Source organism: Neopelma chrysocephalum, unplaced genomic scaffold, assembly GCF_003984885.1.
Source record: "Neopelma chrysocephalum unplaced genomic scaffold, ASM398488v2 Primary Assembly neopelma1_182, whole genome shotgun sequence".
NCBI lineage: Eukaryota > Metazoa > Chordata > Aves > Passeriformes > Pipridae > Neopelma > Neopelma chrysocephalum.
The window spans coordinates 904336-923429 of NW_020897844.1; the positions used below are offsets into that span (position 1 = coordinate 904336).

Sequence of the window (19094 nt, forward strand, 5' to 3'; positions counted from 1 at the left end):
ACCTTAAAGCTCATCCAGTTCCACCCCCTGCCATGGGCAGGGACACCTTCCACTAGCCCAGGTTGCTCCAAGCCCTTTGTATAAAAGATACTGAAAGCATAAAACTTTCTTGACCAACCACCTGGGGTGGAAATTTCGCACATCATTTACCATCCATAAAATGGGGATTATTCCCCTTATCCCATTGCTTCTCCCAACTACATGTGAGGTCCAAGATACAGTAAATTTCTCAAGATTTCCCTGGAAGCCACCTGGCAGGACCTGCAACAGGAAAAAGCTCTGAATCCCAGGTCACTGCCCTGTTTGCAGTGGCTCTGTGGCCAGGTGTGCTGATGGTCCCAGAGGGAGTAGCTGGATTGAATTATCCAGCTTTTATTACAAAGGAAACTTTGAAAAATGAGTCAGTAAATGAAACTTTACATGGAAAAATAGAATGTGGAATACTCATGCTTCAGTGTCCCGTATTTAAATTCTGGTTTAGCCATCTTTGTTAAAAGTCATTCACTAGCCTAGACAGGTGTTGTTGGGGACTTGGATTTGAAATTAATGTGTTGAGATTTTAAGCTTTAGTTCTCCTGTAGATTGAGTATTAAAAAATATGGATTGCAGAGTTTATCTAAAAAATTTTATGCTGGCTGTTGATGTCCTCTGGGTATTTGTCACTCCCACTGGTGATGTGTGTTCATTTTGTTGAACCCTAATGTGTTGGATCTTTCTCCTTTGTGCAGGTTAACATTAGCAGAGTATCATGAACAGGAAGAAATCTTCAAACTCAGACTAGGTCATCTTAAAAAGGTAAGAACTGACTGCAGCAAAGGCTTTTTGATGCAGTGTTCTGTGAACAAGAGCATTTCTCTGCAGAGGTCACTACTCTTAGTTTGATGAGATGTTTTTGTTGCTTGAAAGGGACAGCCAAGATTTTGTAATAATTTTTTTCCAGGGCAGTGGTATTCAGGAAAGATGTTCTTTGCTTCAATAAATAGATTTCTGTGTCCTTACTGTTAGGATTTCATGCAGAGAGTTCCACTCTTTTGATACATCTGTCACTGTGACCTGCCTGGTGCTGGGCTCTGAACGTGTCCAGCGTGGGGGAACAGGAAGGAAAGGACCAAGGGCAGAAAATTAGGAGAACACAACAACAAAATGCAGCTTTTCCAATTCTTTGCAATATTGAGTAACCAGCGTTATCAGTCCAATAAAATCTCCTGGGCTGTTGCAAACCAGTCCTGTTCAGGCAGCTGCAATGCCCATTTGTTCTCAAATGCCTTGGCTTCAGTAGGAACTGTACCTGCAGCTGAGGTTATATTTAGATAAGCTGTTGGTTACCTTGAAAGTGATTGCAGTGACCTATAAATAAGTTTTCTGGGACACTGCAACAGATGAAATTCTGAAGGAAAAAAGATAGATCTCTTCTGCCATTTCCTGGTTAGGTGTGATCTCTGCTAAGGCCAAGGAGTTTTCTTTTCCAAATCAAACGAAGAGGAAGTGGACAAATGTGCCTCTTCTTTTCTCAGGTGGTGCCTGAGCTCTACATTTATTTTTTTTCCTGTAACCTTGACACACAGGTTGCATTCAAAGCCTCATTAATGCCTCTGTACTCCTTGGTATTTTCAGTGGAAGGGAAAGTTACTGCACACATGGAATCTGCTGGCACTGTGCCCATTGTGCTTTATTGACCTGTGAACAAAGAGAAGGGATCTGGGCAGGGCTCCACAGCTTCCACATGGCTCCAGGGGATTAACTGCAGGTCCATCTCCGCTGGCATGTGGCACTGCCACCCTGGAATGGAGGAATCCATTTGGAAATGGACCTTAATGGCAAATGAAGTAATGTGCTGGGATCGTGGCATTGTCTGAAGCTGAGCTTATCCTTCTCCACTTTTGGAAACTGGCTCATTCTTTATGTCTAAAAATAGAACAAGTTGGAAAGGGAAGGAGCAGAGTCACAAGACTGATGGGTAACGATGTCCCTTGAGTCACAAACACAAACCATTCTGCTCAAGGGACACGTTTTCCTTGAGCTTTGCAGCCCTGGCCACGGGGATGGGAATTCTCCTGTCGTGTTTGAGGGCTCCTGAACTTCCCACTGGATGAACAGTTGTCAGAACTTCCCCATGGCACTGAGGAACGTTCTGACCTGTTCTGGCACTGCCACTAATAGGACACAATGTTGTTCTCTCACATTTCCCATCCTGTCTGGATACTGCCCCATCCCCACGTGGCATCATGACATCCCTGCCCTTACTTCTGAGCGTTGTCATCTTTCTCTTGTCCCAGCAGAATTGAAATTCCTACAGAAACAGCTGCACAGCACTTAGGGAGGGAGCAGGATCAGAGAACAAGGCTTCCTAATTACAGAAAATGTTAAAATGTGAAAAATAAGGAGGTGTAAAGAGATGTGAGCTCCTGTCTGTGTAGGTGTGAACAGAACTGCCCAGTCAGTTTTCATTCCCGTCACCTTCCACCTGACTCTTAATTGACTCTGACCATCTCTTTGATCTCCCAGACAAGTTTTTTTGGCAGTAACCTCTTGGGAAGTGGAATTACATTTGTGTCTCCAAGTGCTACCTGCAGTATCTCACCCAGTGTCGTGTTTTCCTTTTGGTTTTCCCTCGAGCAGGAAGAAGCAGAGATCCAGGCGGAGCTGGAGCGGCTAGAGAGGGTTAGGAATCTACACATCAGGGAATTGAAAAGGATACACAATGAAGATAATTCACAGTAAGCACATGGGACTCAGGGATAAGAACTTCAAGCAATTTTTATTTGTTCTCTTGACAATCTTTTTTAATTTGATGTTACAACTCAACAGTCACTTGATTGGGGGGTGGTACAGTGATATGACTTGAAGGCTTCCAAGTACATCAAGGTACCATTATATAGTCTTTCATCAGTGCAGAGTGATAAAATAGTATCAAATCTGTCAGTCATTAATAGTTTTCTGTCTGAGAGTAAGAATGTTTTTTCTCAGCTGTGCAGTAGCTGTGATTTATCTCTGTCAGTGTTCTCAAACCATGTCTTTCTCACCAGATTTAAAGATCATCCAACGCTAAATGATAGATATTTGTTGCTACATCTTCTGGGTAGAGGTGGCTTCAGTGAAGTATATAAGGTAAATTTGAAATGGCAATCTGGGGGGGAATCTGAATGTGCAGGGAAATACTGTAGGAAGCAGAATTTTTGCACTTGTTTTCTCAATTCTGTGCGTGGTTGTGGGGGGAAGAAGGGAGGACAAAGCTCATGGTGCATCTGGCTTGCATCAGGCAGCAGAGTTGAGATTTTCGGGTGCTGCCCTTGTCCTCAGAAGGTCAAATTTCCTGCAAACATGTGTCAAAAAATGTGGCACCAAGTCTTCAACTTCTGTCAGTACAGAGAAGCAAAGCCCTTGTTTCTCCAAGTGCTGCTCACAAACACCTGCAGTGGCTCAGCCTTCCTGAGATGGCACAGCAAGTCTGAACATCTCTGCAAAGAAGAGAAAATAGCTGCAGTAATAAGAGCAAAGCCTGCATTTCCTGGGGGTAGAAGGCTTTGTTTCTTGTGCCTTCATTTTACACTCTGAAGTAGTAGACTGGGTGTGTGTGTGTGTGTACTTTTGGGACTTCCTTAGAACTGAGGATTCCTTGTGTGTCAGCACTCCTGACAGCCAAGACCTGTGATACTTTAAGTGCTTTCTTTTTGACTGTTGTGCTTAGAGCCATTCCAGTCCTCAGTATTCCCCATCTGCTCTCAGTAGTCTTGAATTCATGTTGAATTTGGCTGGGGTGAAAATAATTATGCCAATGCAAATATTGGAAACTTCACAGTGCTTTATTATTTGGATGCAGGGCAGCAATAGGTACCTAAACTAAGGGTACCAGACTGCTCAGGGGGGGAAGAAGAGAGTGTGAGCTGGGTGTAAGTTCTCTGAGCTGTTCTTTGGAGGCTTTGCTGACTAAGCAGAAAGTTTTGGCACCACAGATGAAAGCAGGAGGGTATGAATGCTTCATACCTGACTGCTCTTAAGAGTTGTAACTCTGTTATTAAAACAAAGACACGCTTGGCCCTTCTTCTCCAGGGTCTTGGCCAATCCATTAAGCATTAGGAATTAAGTAGTCAACTTTTGAGATGAACACAGAGTATCCTTGTTTGCTTACAATAGCATTTTGCCCTGTCCTGTGAATTATTAGCTGTTGCTGCTCTGAGACAAGGTAAAAGATTTCTGCATTTTTCCAAGAGCACAATTCCAGAGGCCCATTCTTTAAGGTCTGTTTAAGTAGTAAAAAAAGTGGAGGGGGAAAATGCAGCACAAAATCACACAGCTCTGCCATTAAATCCTCCAGCTTCTAAATATGCTGAAACATTATGCTGCAAGTTGGAGAACTGAGCTACCAGTGTGACACAAAGTATTGAAAAATCCTCTGTATTTTGGGTTTGTTTTTTTTTTTAACCATGTGTAGAAAATGAGTTGGGGACTTGGGAGGATAATGGCAGGGTCTTTCCCAATATAATAACTGTCTATATTTTGCTAATTTGGCCTTTCTGGTCCCTTTGTAGCTCTGGTGGTAAAATGTCAGAAGAAATGCAGCGTGAGTTAGATTCCATGGGGAAGGTCAGATCAAAGCACAGAATATTCAATTGTTTTCAGACTTGCTTGGTTTCATTAGTGAAACTAATTACCTCAAAATGTGGGTTTGCTTTTCCCTCACTATGTTGTAATGCTGATTTCCTGGGTGGGGATATTGGGTTGTTAGAGCTTGTCTGCTTTTGCAGTGTTAACTTGAAGCTGGGATTCCCACTGATTCTCAGCTCTTCTCTCTGCAGGCATTTGATTTAACAGAACAGAGATACGTAGCTGTGAAAATACACCAGTTAAATAAAAACTGGAGAGATGAGAAGAAAGAAAACTATCACAAGTAAGTGGGTCTGTAAAGCAGCCAGCCATGGTTCCAAACTCCTCCTGCATTTGGTTTTCCAGTGTCTGCCAATTTTTTCCTGTGTTTGCCACATTTCAAAAGCCCAGTAGCTGCTTGCAAAAGTTATGGTCAGATCAGAAATGTTTTAAATGTGCACACAAACACACACAGAGTTTTGTATAAGGCTCCAGAGTGACCTAACTGTGGCCTTGCAGTGCCTGAAGGGGCTACAAGAAAGATGGAGAGAAACTATTTACAGGACCTGGAGTAAAGGATGAGGGGGAATGGCTTCCCACTAGAGGAGAGAAGGTTTAGATTGGATATTAGGAAGAAATTCTTTACTGAAAGGCTTTTGCTGTTGGTAGCTCTTGCTCCCCAATGCCATGGGTTAGATAAGCTCTCCAGAGTGGCAGCCAAGCCTTCTCTTAAGAGCTTCCCAGATAAAGCTGTGATCTTAAATCCCTAACAAGTCACTGGTGACAAACTAAGCTGAATTTGAAGCCTGGAAGTTGGGCTGTTGAGCATCGTGGAATTTTTCTAGAACTTGCTGATTTTTGCATTCAGCCATCTTGGATCCCTTAAGGATTTCTGAGGTTATCCTATTTTGGCAAGCAGTCCCATTAATCAAGATGAGTTATTTTGTAGCACTGCCAGCCCTGGAGCTGCACTGGGGTTCTGTGGTTCCCAAGAGCTGTTCTGTGCAGCTCCTCCTTCCCTTGCCTTTTCTGAGGCTGAGCAGCGTGATGAGTTCTGTTGAAGCTGATGCTGGGTGGTGTGTCTGGGTTCACTATCTGCAGAACTAAGAATTAAGTCACTTGTATGACTAATGCTCAGACTTTGCTGCTTTCAGACATGCGTGTAGAGAGTACAGAATTCACAAAGAACTGGATCACCCTCGAATAGTTAAACTCTACGACTACTTCTCGCTGGATACTGACTCGTGAGTTGTGTTGTCCTTTCCCTTGCTTTGGCCTCTTCACTACAGACAGAGTGTTTAAAACTTTCCAGAAAACTCCAGAGAATGTCCCCATCAATGTTAGACTGTGTTGCAGAGGTATCTGAGGTGTACTTTCAACACACACTGGTTTTCTAGAGACTCCAGCTCCCAAACTGGTGTGTTGTGTTATGTCAGATGTGGTGCTTTACTGGTAAATCCTATTCTTTGGCCTGGGCAAACACCCCAGCTCATACAGCTTTTAGCTTTAATGGGGGATCTCTGACCTTTGTACTGTTGAGCATCAAGGCCTGTGCTCCTGGGAGCTTATTTTTAGAAAATAATTAATAGGCTGGCAGACTCTTAATTTAATATATTGACCAAATTGGTGGGTTACAGACAAGCAATAACAAAGTGTTCTGGTTTCTCTCAGGTGCCTTAATTACAACAACTGCTGTTTTGCTTGCAGGTTTTGTACAGTGTTAGAATACTGTGAGGGGAATGATCTGGACTTCTACCTGAAGCAGCACAAGCTCATGTCAGAGAAAGAGGCACGATCCATTATCATGCAGATTGTGAATGCTTTAAAATACTTAAATGAAATCAAACCTCCCATCATACACTATGACCTTAAACCAGGTATGCTGTGCTGAGGTGCCTAAGGATGTAACAAAAGGTAATGGGTTGCAGGTAACATGGGGGAGCTTCCTTTGGTCAGACAGCAAATGGAGACAGGGCTGTCTGGGAAAACTAGCTGGCAACAAGAAAAAAAAACCCAAATGCATAGGACATGCTGTGGAAAGGGTATTGTCTCCCAGAATTGCAACATAACACAAGGAAGTGTAACATTCCAGAAAAAAGGAGCTTCCTTGTTCAGAACGAGCCCTTGAACCACCGAGTGTGTGTGTTTGTTTTCTTAATGTCCTGCTTGTATTCTGCTGTTGAGAGCTTCTGGTATTGCTTCATAAAGGTTCCCACAATTACTAGTGTGCTCCATGTTCCCATTCTTCTGGCTTATTCTTTCTGGAATCATCTGGCTGAAAATTTTGATGGCAGGAGTTGATATGGAAATATTCAGGTTTTTGTATCGTGGGGCAGCTCCCAAAGCTGAGGACACACAGTGAGACTGCTCAGGTCTGCTTTAGAATTCACTGCCAGGGAGAAGATCCTCCCCAAATATTTGTTGCAGATTTTCCTTTACCATTGGGCAGAATCACGGGAGGGAAATGGAAATGCTCCGTTTGGAGTGGTGCGTGTTGGTGACATGCTCATCCAGTAAATTCATCCATCTCTTTGGGCAGTTATCCCTGGCTCCTCTCCCTGTCCTGGTGGCACTTCATCAGCATTGTGTAACTGCTGAGTGATGTGGTTTGTTGCATCAGCCCGAGGAATGTGTACAGGAGGTGGTGCTGTTGCACTGGTTCTCCTGACCCCGCTCCCTCCCTGCCCGTTCCTGAGTGTCTGAGCTGTGCCTGCAGCTGTGCAAAGCTGTGATTCATCCACTGCCACCACGCACAGTTCTGCTGCTTTATTGTAGGCTTGGAGAAGAACACTGATGATCTGACTCCTTGATCCTTGATGGATTTCTGAAAGACTCTTGCCTAAGCAGTAATTGTCCTTTTTGAGCTTAGAAAGTCACTGGGGAGCACCGCCAGGAAGGAGAGTTTCTGGCTTGTTGAGAGGCCAGGGCAAGTCAGAACTTCTGGGCAGGATGAGTCAGAACTGTGTGTGCATTTCTCTCCTTAATCCTCCTTTTTGACCTGCCCTTCCAACAGGACCTTTGGGAAGGGTCAGAACAGCCTGGGCATCAAGCCCATTGGTTAACAGGGCTCAGGATCTGGAGGTTCCAAGGAATATCAGGCCACTGGGTCATTCAGGGATGGGCAGATCAGTTCTAGTGCTTGGTGGGAGCAGAGTTGTCTCTGGAGCTTGGGGTTTTGAGAGTTAAAACATTACCCCAGGCTGCTGCAGCTCACAGTGTAGGCCCCTTGTCCTCGTGCAGAGCCAGAACTCAATGCAATTTTATTCTTCTTGTTTCCTTGCTAAATGTGTAACCTAAAGGCTGTTTGTGTCCCCTCTCTAGGTAACATTCTTCTAGTCAATGGTACTGCATGTGGAGAGATAAAAATCACAGATTTTGGACTTTCCAAAATCATGGATGATGACAGCTACAACTCTGTGGATGGCATGGAACTGACATCGCAGGGGGCTGGTACTTACTGGTAAGCGTCGCCCGGGGCTCTTGCAAGTTAAGATCAAGAACAGTTTATAAACAGCCTTGGATCTGTGTCAGCTCTGTGTGTGCTGCCATTGGCTGTGACAGCTTGAGACACTGGAGGTTTGAGACCCTGGAAACTGCTCTTGTTGTCACACAGCTCCTTTTGAGGCTGGCAGCTTTTCGCTGTTCAGTGGGTTAGTGTTCAAAAACCAGCTTGGATCCAAAGGGCTGGTGAAAAGCTGCATATGCTGCTGAGATTGAGAGCTCTGGAGTGGGGCTTGGCTGCTCTTTTACAGTCCAGAGTGGCTCTGCCACACAGCTTAAACAAGGACAAGGAGAATACTACACCTGTTTGGAAATTGAGGTACATCAGGGAGATGGAAAGAGTTATTCCCCTGAAACGAGGAGGTGAAAAGCCATAGTTAGCTCTCAAAAAAAAATGTAAATCTCACAGTGCTGTCTATAGCCAGGGCTTCATTTCAGTGTCATGTGAAAGATATTTTGAGCACTCCTTTATCCTCAGTGCCAAGTGTCAGTGGGTGAGAGCAGCCCCTCGGTGAGAGGGTGACTCTTAGATGTCCCCCGAGCTGCCGACTGTCACCACGGGCAACGGCTGTACAGAACATCTGCTGAGGCATCTTGTGTTGGACAGTTTTGTTCTGTTCCTAAAAATGACACTGACTGTACCCTGAGTGTCTCTAACTGGGACGTGGCATCTGGGCTTGTATTTCTAGAAATATGTATTTTGGCTGTGTGCTTCCATTGTGGGATTGTTGGCCAAGGCCTTTCAACAACAAATACCAGTTCTGAAGATAAAGGAAAATGGAGTTGTTTTACGTGCTCTGGTGAAAAGAAACTGAGTGTGCTGCTAGCTCAGAACACCAGTGTCTGGAGGGTCCTTGGGATCACTGTTCCCAGGAGGAGAGTAGGCATTGGTGATGTTGGCCCAGAGATCCACAGGAATGAAATGGGACCCCTTGAATCCCAAGCCAGTATCTCATCACAAAAGCTTGTGCCTTCCTTTCTAAAAAAAAAAAAAAAAATTATCAAAAGTACTTGGAGCTGCTGCTCATAACCCGTTGTCACTTGCTTCCAATCAGGTATTTGCCACCAGAATGTTTTGTGGTTGGGAAGGAACCTCCAAAGATTTCAAATAAAGTTGATGTCTGGTCAGTGGGAGTCATCTTCTATCAGTGTCTCTATGGCAGAAAGGTAAGAAGGCATTTAACTCCTTTCTTAGTGGTGTTTCCCAAACCTTTTGGGAGCAACCCTGGCTTCTGATTCCTTCTCCCCAGACTTAGGTGCTTCCACCTTGTCTCCTTGCCATCAGTTCCAAGGCAGAGTCCATGCTAATGGATGTAGGGAGAATGCACTAGGCTGTGTTTTGCTGGGTGGCTCTTCCCTCAGAAAAGACATTCTGCACAACATCTCTTTCCACTGGGCATCTTCCCACTGAGACCATTGTGGATGGGCACTGTGGCCTGGTTTTGTTTTGTAACATTTTCAGTGCCCTGAGTCTTTGTTGGGCTTGATGGCTGCAAGTGTTTGGGGGGGGGGGAAGTATGTACAAAGGCACACTCTGCAAGTTTTTAGGGTGGCTTTTGGGAGGGAAGAGTGTGGGTCAGGAAAAGATGATTTTTCACGAGAAGAGGTAATTTGGTTTATGACAACAGCAGAGATTGGCTGCAGAAGGAAAAGGATTCCATGGGCTCTTGTTTCCAGGAGTCCCTGGTAACCAAGTGTTGTGAAAGCCGGGGCTGACACAGTCTGTGCTGCTCAGAGCTGTCAGTCAGGCACGGGGAACCAGCCCAGCAGAGGCTGGAGTGGGTGGATCTCCATCAGCTCAGATGGATGACACATGCTATAACAGACCTGCAAGGTCTGCAAGGAGGTGGAGATCCCTCCTGGCCGAGCCAGAGACACCCCAGACACATTCCAGCTTGATCCCTCGTGTTCAGTGAAGTGTGGGAGCAGCGGGTCCTGCTCCTCTGGCTGGAATCTGCAGCACCTTCCCAGCAGCCATGGGCTGCTTGCCTGGAAAATACTGATGTCAGGTGATGATGAACAGTGGTGTTACAGGGCTTTTAAGGCCTGTCACCAACCTTTAACAACTGTTTTGTTTTGTTTTGGTAGCCCTTCGGTCACAACCAGTCACAACAAGATATTCTGCAGGAGAACACAATCCTGAAAGCTACCGAGGTGCAGTTCCCTCCAAAGCCAGTAGTCACACCAGAAGCAAAGGTAAATAAATCTGCTTGTGGGTCAGTCAGTGACTGGGACAGGCAGTTCCATCCTCTTGATTTCCCTACAGTCAGCTGGAATTCTGTGTTTAAGGGTCACCTCTTGCACAGGGATCAGTGGCTTTGCATGCCCCATCCCTGGAGGGGTCCAAGGCCAGGTTGGACGGGGCTTGGAGCAACCTGGGCTGGTGGAAGGTGTCCCTGCCCACGGCAGGAATGAGATGGGCTTTAAGGTCCCTTCCAGCCCAGACCATCCTGGGATTCCATGGCAGGGGGTTGCAACCACATGATCTTTCCAACCCTTCCAACCCAAACCATTCCACGACCGCTGTAGTTTCAGGCTGAGGGTTGAACCCCATGGCCTCTGCTCACCCTTTGCCCTGGCAGAGGATGAGCTTTGGTGGTGCAGGAGCCGGGCCGCGTCCAGGGAAGGAATTTTGGCGCTGGGGTGTCCCGCTGGCCCTGCTCCCAAAGAGCCAAAAGCTTCCTGTTTGTGTCCTAAAACACTAATCCTTGCCTTGCCCTGGGGTGCTGCAGGCGTTCATCAGGCGGTGTCTGGCCTACCGGAAGGAGGATCGGATAGATGTCCAGCAGCTGGCCTGTGATCCCTACTTGCTGCCTCACATCCGCAAATCCGTCTCCACGAGCAGCCCAGCTGGAGCTGCCATCGCATCCACCTCCGGATCATCCAATAACAGCTCTTCAAACTGAGACAGAGCAATAGGCCAAAAACTGCTCGAGAAACCGGCAAAAAAAACACAAAAAAAAAAGACTTTCAGAAACAGCTTTGGAACGGAGGAATCCGCAAGGGTCTCAAGAAACCTGTACCAGGTGCTTTTTTTCTCTTGCTTTTTTCCATCCATAGAGCATGACAACATCAACTCTCATCAAGGAAACCTTTGGCATCTTAGGCCAAGCCACGAGGATAGGAGATGGCTTGAGGTTTATGCAGTCAGTGACCACAAAAGGGTGGCTGCTCTGAGCAAGGAGAGGAAACTCAAGAAAAAAAAATACAAAAAGACATGGTTCCATGTACTGTGAACTTCTGAACATGCAGCCTTGGGGAATCCAGGACGCCGTGTGTGCTTCATATGAAGAATGTGGACTTTGGAAAAAAAGACTGGGCTAGTCCAGTGTTGATATTTAAACATTGTTCTTTTTCTTTTAATAAAGTTTAGGTAACATCTCCTGAAAAGCTCGAAGCACCAAGGTTCAGCTGGGGATGGTATATGACTCTTTGCCCTTTGGAGGGGAAAAAAGTTGATCCTGCCTGTTCATGGCACTAGAGTTAGTGTTTTACCCCTAATTAATTTCAATTTTTTAAAAATAACAATTTTTTGGAAGAAAACAGTTTTCTGGTCTCCAAGTGAAACCCGTATTAGCAGGTTGGTGGCAGTGGCCGTTCTGCAGCTGGGGCGGCCTCTTAGGAATAATTCACCTTCTCAGGAGGGCGGTGAAGCCCTGGGAGAACAGGCCTGCGTGGATCTGTGGTGGGAGTGGATCACAGCTCAGGCTGCCACAAGGTTTCAGCTGCTGCCTCATCGCTCTCCCAACGGTTGCTCCTCGTTAATTTATTTCTGGTTTTGGACACACCCCGGGTGCTCCCCGAGCTCTGAGCCTGATCGGGGCTGACGGGCAGGAAGGGATGGGAGCACTCAGGTGTCACAGGTGTGATCTGTGCTCGCACAGCTCTGTGCTGACCTGGTTCGTGTTAGAACATTCCCAAGCTGAAGGCTTGTCTGCCCCTCTCTGTTGGTGACTTGGCAGCCAAGTTTCCTCCCTCCCTTAACACTTTCCTTTTCAAACTCGCCGACTCGCCGCACTCGCTGCCGTTGCTGCATCTGATTCCAGATGAGAAGGAAAGAGATAATGCTCTTGAAGGGAGCAAACACCCTAATTATTAGTTTTCTCTCCCTCCTGTAATCTGCCTGGAGGGGTCTGGCACCTTCAGCTGGATCTGCCTGCTGTGAAACGGGAGCCTCCCATCCCCACTCTGCTCCCTTTTCCCCCCGCGTTGAAGGAGAACCGAAAACACGAGAAGTGCAGCACTCGAACATGTGGCAGCCAGGTTGGAGCGCTCCTGACATGTGGCAGGAGCTCTTGGCCAGGGCTATTTAAAGATGCAGTGTTGGGGAGCAGGGTTTGCCTCGGGAGGGAGCTGAGCACTGCACTGCTGCCACTCAGGGTCTGGTTAAAAACCAAACCCCCCTGTGTGACCTCCTGACCCCCAGACCACCGTGGGGTGGGGGAGCCTCTGTGGGGCACCTCCAGGGTGGTACCCACAGCTCTGGCAGCACATGGGCTGTTTGGGGGGCTCTGTGCCCCAGAGGCATCTCCTGGCAAGTGCTGTTCTCTGTCACAGACTTTGAGAGAGAACTGCCACTTGTCTGCCTTACTGTGGGCCATCAGCTGCAGGTGCTGGGCTTAAACCTGATCAGGAACTGGAACGTGGAGCAGTCTGTTGGAATTAAACAACGGGCCAGGGAAGTGCAGAACTCTGCCACTTTGGTTTTTCTTACTGCTTTTGTAGTGACTCTGGGGCTTTTAAGTGGATTTATTCCCTCACAGCTGCATTAAGGTGGTCTCTAAACTGTAGTGTTTTAAACAAACGAACAGAAATACTGCATCTTTAAATCTTCAGCCATCCTTTCTTAGCCCTTTCCATCCCTGCTGCTCTAAGCCAGGAGTTAACTGTTCAGCAAGCAGCTTTGACATGTTTATTCAGCCTCTGTCAGGAGAAATCAGGGTTGGTGCTTCATCCCATTTGCCGAAACCGATGATTTGGTGTCTGTCCACATCGGGGAGAATTCTAGGAGGGTTTTTTTCTATCCTGGTCCCGTTGTTTCTTGGCCATCCAGTGTGTGCATCTCTGTGGGTGTGATTAGTTTTGTGTCAGAAGCATTTATCCTGCTGTGTGACACCATCCAGGGGCCTGGGGACAGCGCAGTGAAGAACCCTGGTAGAATTCTGGCTGCGACACCTCCCTTGTTAATATGGGTTTCACTTCCAATAACAGACCCTATTGCCACACTGTTCATTTACTTAAAGTGTATGAAGAATTTGTAACTTAAACCAGGCCAGACTGTTTTGGCTCTACCCAACAGATGAGACATGGATATTAAAATAAGTTTTAAGAAACTCATTTGCTTGGCTTTTACTGTTTTGCCGCTCTCGGTGTTGGCACGAGCTCTCTTGCAGTGGCTGTGAGGAGGTGACAGGGCACAGGATAAGAAGGATGGAGGAAAGGTGAATCCAACCACTCACAGCAGTGAGATCTCTGCATCAGACAGGGAATGGCTGAAAATTACCAAGTCAGTTAATTCCTGGCACTGATTTTGTCCTGGAACATCAAGATTGAAATCTGAGGTGAGTTTTCCCTCATTTTCTGTAGGGCAGCAGCTGCCTTTAGAAGCCATATATGTTGAGCACATGAAAAACACCTTTTTTGTGTCTGTTGATGAAATTCTGTGGCTCACAACCCTCTGGCCACTCCCCAGCCCACAGGCACCCAAATCTCCCCTCAGTCACCCACAGTAACCACGCTGAGCAGTGATGAAACTTGGCCCTGAATTTCTCAGGGCTGAGCCTTGTCAGCTTTACAAAAACACACAATAGAAAATGAAAAAGGACCTTGGCAGCTGAAGATGTTGAGTCTGCTTGTATCTGGGCTGATCAGGGGGGAGCACCAGACCAGTTTGCACATCCAGCTCCTCTGCAGCCTGTGGGGCTGCTGATCAGGGTATCCCTTGGCATCCCCCAGGCTGTACCTGCCCCAGAGCTGGTCCCTCCAGCAAGGAGCTTCTCCACAGACCTGATGTCACCCTGACAGTGCCTGAAGTCAAACTCTTTGAGTGCCAGTGAAACCCAACACCGAGCGAGTTCAGCCCCCTCCCTGCTGCTGCAGTTGATTATTTTCCAGCCCCCTGTGCCAGTTCTGATGATGCGACACAGATTTGGGCCGGGGGAGGTTTCGGCAGGGCCTGGAGGAGCAGCAGCAGTATCATCCTGTGGTGGTCAGGCCAGGTGCCCACACGTGTGTGGGGTGTGCCCAGGGCAGGGACCCGCTCAGGTGGACCCCAGCAGGAGCAAGACTCGCCCAGGGGCTGCCTTTGCCTCGCTGGATGCTTTGCCTCCGATGTTCATGGCTGGGAGTCGCACCGTAAATGAGTTTCCCTCTGCCAGATGGGCCAGTCCCAGTTTATTTTGTGACCTGGCAAACCCTCAACCTGAGGTTTGCTACTGCTGCCAGTGTCTCCCTGGGGTTTGCTGCTGGAGGATGTTGTTTTCTGGGTGCTACACGAGCTTGGCTCGAGCAGCCTCTGACTTAAACCTTCCCAGCAGGGAAGGGGGAGAGAAGACTTTGGAGTATGTGGGAGCAGGACCTGGCGCAGCCCTGACTCCCTCCCAGCCCAGAGCTGCCTTTCCTACCAAATGCAGACGAATCTTTGCACTGAGACACTGATTTTCCATGGCTGTGCCCATGGTCTCTGCTCCTCCCTGCCCTGGAGGGCAGCCGGGTGCCCCCGACCATGGATCGCCCTGGGTGGGGACGAGAGGCCAAGCAAACACGGGGCAGCTCGGCCTCCCCTCGCCACGTTCACACCCGGGAACGGGCCCTGGGCCACAAGGGCTCTATTGTCTGTGCTGGGAGCGGGGCTCAGCCACGCTCCCGTTCCATGGAATGGCTGTGTGGGGGTGTGAAGCCAGGAGAAGCTGCCGGCGCGTGCTGTCGGTGCGGAGCTGCCAGCTCCGGGTGCTTCTCCCTGCTCCTCTGTGCTCCTGGCCCGCAGCTCACCCTGGGATGGGTCGCTGCAGCCCTTCTCCTCCTCATGTTTCAATCACTCCATCGCTCACCACCAGCACAGGGGAGGCTCAGTGCTTTGAGCTGATCCGGGAAAGCCTGGAAATAGAGGTTATCCACCATCTGCACCGCCAGTGTGGGATGAGCCTCACCAGCCCCCAGGCAGGCCTGGCCCAGAGCTGCTCTCACATCCATCCTCTGCTGCTTGGGGCAGACGGGTGCCATGGTCCTCATGGGGTTAAAAACATAGGGATGGAGCTAAAAACGCAGGAAGGGAGCTGAAAGTGCAGGGATGAAGTTAAAAATGCAGGAATGGAGATAAAAATGCAGGGATGCTTCAGGGACCAGTAGAGTGAAGACAGGGAGATTCAGCCTCGTGCAGTCCAGATCTCTCACCCCCACTTGGGCAGCCCCGGGGAACTCCAGCAGCAAGGTGAGAAGGTGCTTGGCTCCGGTTTGAATTCACGGGAAGAATAAACCCAGAGCTATGCTCAGCCCTGTCCTCTCTCGACCGCAGGCTCTGCTGTGTGGGAGCCACGAGCGGGTGCTGGCCGGGGCTGTGGGACAGCCCTTGGCCTGGCCCAGCTCTGCACCAGGATCAGGGCTCAAAACCTGCTTTGTTCAGCACTGGCTCATCCCAGCTCCTGCTAATCCTAAAAATCCACCCGCTCCCACCCAAGCCCAAGAGAGCAGCTGGGCTTGGTGCCAAAGCCCCTCCAGGCTAAAGGAACTGGTTGAGGGATGGAGGTGGAAGGGACGTGCCCGTGGCTATGAGGTAAGGCAGTGGCAGAGGTGGAAATGAAGCACCACTCTGCTCCTGCTGGAAAGGGCCGGGGAACAGGATGAGATCTCTGCTCCCTGGTCCCATCCCAGTCTCCAGCAGGAGGAAGATGCCGTTCGGGATGTGCTGTCCTCCGCCGCTCTCCAGCTGCCTTCCCTCCCCGCTCTGCAGCCCCGGCTCTGCTGACTTGCTCTTGAGTCATGCAGAGAAAGTGTTTTTCTAAAAGGCGAATTTCTCGTAAATGGCTGGAATTCCTCACTGCCCCTTTCCAGGAGCCCTGGGGAGGCCGGGCAGGAAGGAGAGGCAGCGGGCTGGGAGGGCAGCGCTGCTCCCCGGGCAGCCCCCGGCCCCGTCTCGCCCCCGCGGCGGAAGGGCAGGATCTCGGCGCTGGCCCTCCCAGCGCTGGAGCGCCCTGAAATTCCTCATGGCAGCTCTGAGCGAGCACATCTGGTTTTAATAAATTATTTTGCAGCTTGAACTTGCCTGACTTTTCAGGGCCGCAGAAGAGGGAGCAGCAAAGAGCTCCGAGAGCTGCAGCGTGGGGCGCCCGCAAAGGGACCCCCTTCCCAGTGCTGGGAGCCAGCGGAGCTGGGGAGGGGGCCGGGGGGGCTGGGGCTGACCGACCCCGGCAAAGCCCTGTCTGCTCCTTGCAACAGCTGAGGGGACGGTTGGGTTGGAGGCAGGGAAACGGCCCTTCATTTTGGCCGGGATCCCTCTACCCGCACCTGAGTGTCGAGCAGAGCCGGGGCTGATCCTAAACCCTGTCAGCTCTCAGGCGAGGAGCTCTCCCTGACACCCCCTGCTCGGCAGAGCCCCGGCCACCAGCACCGAGACCCCTCTTGGGAAAACCGAACCCTCGGGAGCCTCGGCGTCACCCCATGGCCACCAACACCCCGAGGGCTGTGGAGGAGCTGAGCCCCCGCCCGGTGTGCCCAGGCTCGTCCTCAGAGGGAAGGATGCAAATGCAAACTCTGGGGATGAGTCCTTTGCCGTGCCCCCAGGGGGGTTCCCCACCGAGTCCAGCCGGGGGCTGCTGACCACCCTGTGCCCTGGATGCAGAGCCTGGCACAGGCTGGGGGGAAGCTGGGCTGTTCCTGCCTGTCTGGGAGAGCGACGTGGCCGTTCCCTGCTGCCGCTGCCGGCGCGGGGGAGAAGGAGGCAGCGGACGCCAAGTCGGCCTCTTTCCCCAGGCAGTGACCTCAGCGCACGGCGCCTGCCAGGTGGGTGTTGATCTTGGCCCAGCCCGACCCGTTTGGGGCCAGGATGAGGCCGAGGCACTGCAGACACCGGGCTGAGCTCGGGGCTGAGCTCGAGGCTGAGCTCAAGGCACAGCCTGGCAGGTGATGCTGGTCCCCGGCTGTAACTGGCACAGCAAAGCCAAGCCCCTGGCACCAGAGCCCCTCTGCCCACAGAGCTTTGCTCTCCTGGAGCCCCCAGTCCCATGGAGAGCCATGGGATGGGGGGAATACCCTTGGAAGAGCACAACTGAGCAGGACATGCAGCCTCTCTGGTCATATGATGTAACCCCATGCCCTCCCCAGGCTCTAAAATAGACCCTTTGGACCTGCCGGTCCTCAGAGGTGGCTGGTGGGGTGGTCAGACCCTTCCTTTGGAGCATCTGGCAGCTACGGACACTGCTCTTGTGGTCCACAGATCTCCAAATCCTGCCCTCTAATGCCTCTGGCACAAGCAAACACCAAATGTGCCCCATGTCAGCCCCAAACTCAATAACTCCCAGGGTGCCTTGCTGCCACTGAGCAGCCCAGCTCCAGGTCTGGGGGTCCTTCCCCACCCCCATGGCTGGGTTGGTGTTGGTGTGTTGGTGACACATTTTCCAGCCTGCTGAGCATCCAGACTGACCCGGTTCCTCCCAGTGCTCCCGACCAGGCCAGACCTCCAGCCAAAGTTGGGCAAGTGGCACAGATCCACGTCTGGAAATGTTTTCCACGTCCTTCTGCGGGGTGACTCTCACCGGAGCCGGTGCTGTTTCACCCCATCCCACTGCAGCCCCTCCATTGTGACCCCTCCCCACGCTGTATTTTGCTTTAGCCAAAAAACAGCTTTTTATTTTTCCAACTAAGAGGCAGATACAGATGGTCCGACTGCAGGAATCAGCCACTGCCACTGTGTCCCAAGTTCTGGGTAATCCTGGGATGAGCCTGTCCCTGCCATCAGTGCAAGGAGCTCTCCCGAGAGCCTTGGCCGTCCCCTGCACGGGCCACGTCCCCTCGTCTGGCAGCAACTCGTCAGGGCCAGAGGGGTCAGACGGCTTGGAAACGTCCCAGGGGAAGGGAAAAATGCATTTCCTCCCGATCCACTCCGACGAGTAGCAACTCAACTGGTACTAAACCGGATTAGGAGGAGAGTAGGTGAGGAGCCTTTGGCCCGCACTGAAGGAATTAATTATTAAGAAGTGCTAATTATCTTCTAATCACACGCAGCACAGGGGCCTCCAAGACACGGGATAAACCAGGCCAGGAAGCTGTGATGTTCCCTGGGATGCAAAGCCTTTTGACTCTGCTGTGTCCCCTCCTTTGGATGGGATTCAGCTCCCAGGAAAGGAATGTCAGGTTTGTCTGGGATGGACAGAGGGTCCCACTCGTGGGACTTCACAACTCCATCACGTCCTGATGGCACCCCTGGTGGCACCCCCAGAGTGGTCTCCAAGGTTTAGGGATGGGAATGAGGATCTGGGCGATTCCCTCCTCTCCTCCAGGCCGTGTTTGCTCCCTGTGGCAGTTCCCGGTGTGTATCCAGCCGTGGAAGCCAGCGGGGCCCTTCTCCCAGTGCTGCCACAATTAAAAAATAATCCCTTGCCTTAAAAAAAACCAACAGCCCAGATGCTGATGTGCTTAATTGGCCCCCCCGGAGGATTTACATCCCCAAAGCCCATCCTGGCACCGGCCTGCGGGTCCTTCCTGCCTCGCTGGGAAACAACGGATTCATTTATTTTCCTAAGAACAGCCAAACAACCGGTGCCCGGCTCACATGTGTCCCCTGGGTTGTGCACTCTCAGGGCCAGATCCTGCCCCCTGCTCCAGGGAGCTTGGCCTCATTAAAAGCACCATCTCCCCTGAACTTGGATGGCAGAGCCTCTGTGCTGAGGTCTGACATCCCCTTCCCTGCACTGCTCAAATCCCAGGAGACTCGAGGAGGTGGTGAGGCTCCTGCAAGCTCAGAGGTGCTCCCACAAGGATGGGCACTGTGAACATCACCCAAACGAAGCCAAATC

At 50.2% G+C, this 19094-nt stretch overlaps 1 protein-coding gene across 5 annotated transcripts in view; it reads left to right on the top strand.

The window, feature by feature from the left end:
• The window catches only part of TLK2 (tousled like kinase 2), a 43214-nt gene extending 29796 nt beyond the window's left edge, over nucleotides 1-13418 (top strand). For all 5 annotated transcript variants that reach the window (XM_027702279.1, XM_027702283.1, XM_027702281.1 and 2 more), the window contains 10 exons: nucleotides 729-795; nucleotides 2620-2717; nucleotides 3027-3108; nucleotides 4797-4888; nucleotides 5739-5828; nucleotides 6292-6461; nucleotides 7906-8044; nucleotides 9141-9252; nucleotides 10174-10281; nucleotides 10818-13418. In XM_027702279.1, coding sequence (XP_027558080.1) covers nucleotides 729-795; nucleotides 2620-2717; nucleotides 3027-3108; nucleotides 4797-4888; nucleotides 5739-5828; nucleotides 6292-6461; nucleotides 7906-8044; nucleotides 9141-9252; nucleotides 10174-10281; nucleotides 10818-10991 — 1132 coding nt within the window. In that variant the 3' untranslated portion in view covers nucleotides 10992-13418. The remainder of the gene's footprint in view (nucleotides 1-728; nucleotides 796-2619; nucleotides 2718-3026; nucleotides 3109-4796; nucleotides 4889-5738; nucleotides 5829-6291; nucleotides 6462-7905; nucleotides 8045-9140; nucleotides 9253-10173; nucleotides 10282-10817) is intronic.
• Nucleotides 13419-19094: the final 5676 nt, after the last annotated feature.